Source organism: Geospiza fortis, unplaced genomic scaffold (genome assembly GCF_000277835.1).
Source record: "Geospiza fortis unplaced genomic scaffold, GeoFor_1.0 scaffold26, whole genome shotgun sequence".
In the NCBI taxonomy this organism is placed as follows: domain Eukaryota; kingdom Metazoa; phylum Chordata; class Aves; order Passeriformes; family Thraupidae; genus Geospiza; species Geospiza fortis.
Window position 1 is genome coordinate 464,155 of NW_005054425.1, and position 1,022 is coordinate 465,176.

A 1,022-nucleotide genomic window follows, 5' to 3' on the forward strand; every position below is an offset into this window, starting at 1 on the left:
TACTGGGATTTTGCCAAATCATTTTGCCCAGGGTTTGTATACCAAACCCCAAAAGATGGGGTTTGAATGAAATTGTGCTCTGGGAGAACTGCAGCAGAGGAGCACAAGGAACAACAGCCTGGATACAACCCAGGGCCCAGCCCCAGAGCAGGATCAAACAGCACCTCGTAGGCCAGCGTTTTAAGTGTTTAGAAGGTGGTTTATCCAACACTTAAGTTTGTCCTTCCCTGGAAGCTCAGCACCACAAAACTCCACCTGAGACACTGCACAAACAGGATCTGTTTGACTTTTTTTTTTTCCCTCTAGATGGACAAACCAAATTCAGGCCAGCTGCTACAAAGTCCCCTCTGCCTCTGAGGGCAGGGCTTGCCTTGGGGTCATTACACAGAACTCTGAATATTCCTTGTGCTTCTGCATGACGTGCAGAGATCTAAATGTTCACCTGTGTAAGTGCCCCCAGAGCAGCAGTGCTGGTCCCTCAGTGGATCAGAGGACACAAGCAGTAGGTCGCTGTTTCCCTGTCCCCCATTCTCCTGTCCCCCTGTCTGCACCCCTGCCCCCTCACCTCGCTGTCCTCCTCATTGTGCAGGGGCTGGGTGTAGGGGTCTGGCTTGCGGATCAGGGGGTCCACGAGCACCAGGAACGCCATGTAGAGCAGCAGGGCCCCCACCACCGACAGGTAGATGATGATGATCACCTGCAGTTGAGGACAGCACAGGGGGAAAGGATAAGCAGTGGAGATAAGAAGCACCACAGAGGTCAGGAAGGTCCTTTGCAGCTGCCTCTGATGTGTGATCTCTTGTTCTCATTTTGCTCACAAGAGTCTCTTGCTCTTGCCAGGAGGCTGAGGTTGTGCCATCGCTGCACAAACTGTGCTGACGCTCTCACTGTGCCAACTGAGGGCATGTTCTGCACACAGGGGACAACAAGATGGGGCCCTGGTCAGAGATGCTTGGCACTCTTGTCACACATCCCCAGCAAGAAGACTGGGCTCCCACACAGCTCCTCACTACCAGGAATGC

General features: G+C 53.3%; 1 protein-coding gene across 3 annotated transcripts in view; it reads right to left on the minus strand.

Annotated features, from left to right (window-relative positions):
- TMEM9 (transmembrane protein 9) overlaps positions 1 to 1,022 on the minus strand; it is a 6,544-nt gene that overhangs the window by 1,810 nt on the left and 3,712 nt on the right. For all 3 annotated transcript variants that reach the window (XM_005426787.2, XM_031061785.1, XM_031061786.1), the window contains exon 5: positions 566 to 697. In XM_005426787.2, the coding sequence (XP_005426844.1) occupies positions 566 to 697 (132 nt within the window). The remainder of the gene's footprint in view (positions 1 to 565; positions 698 to 1,022) is intronic.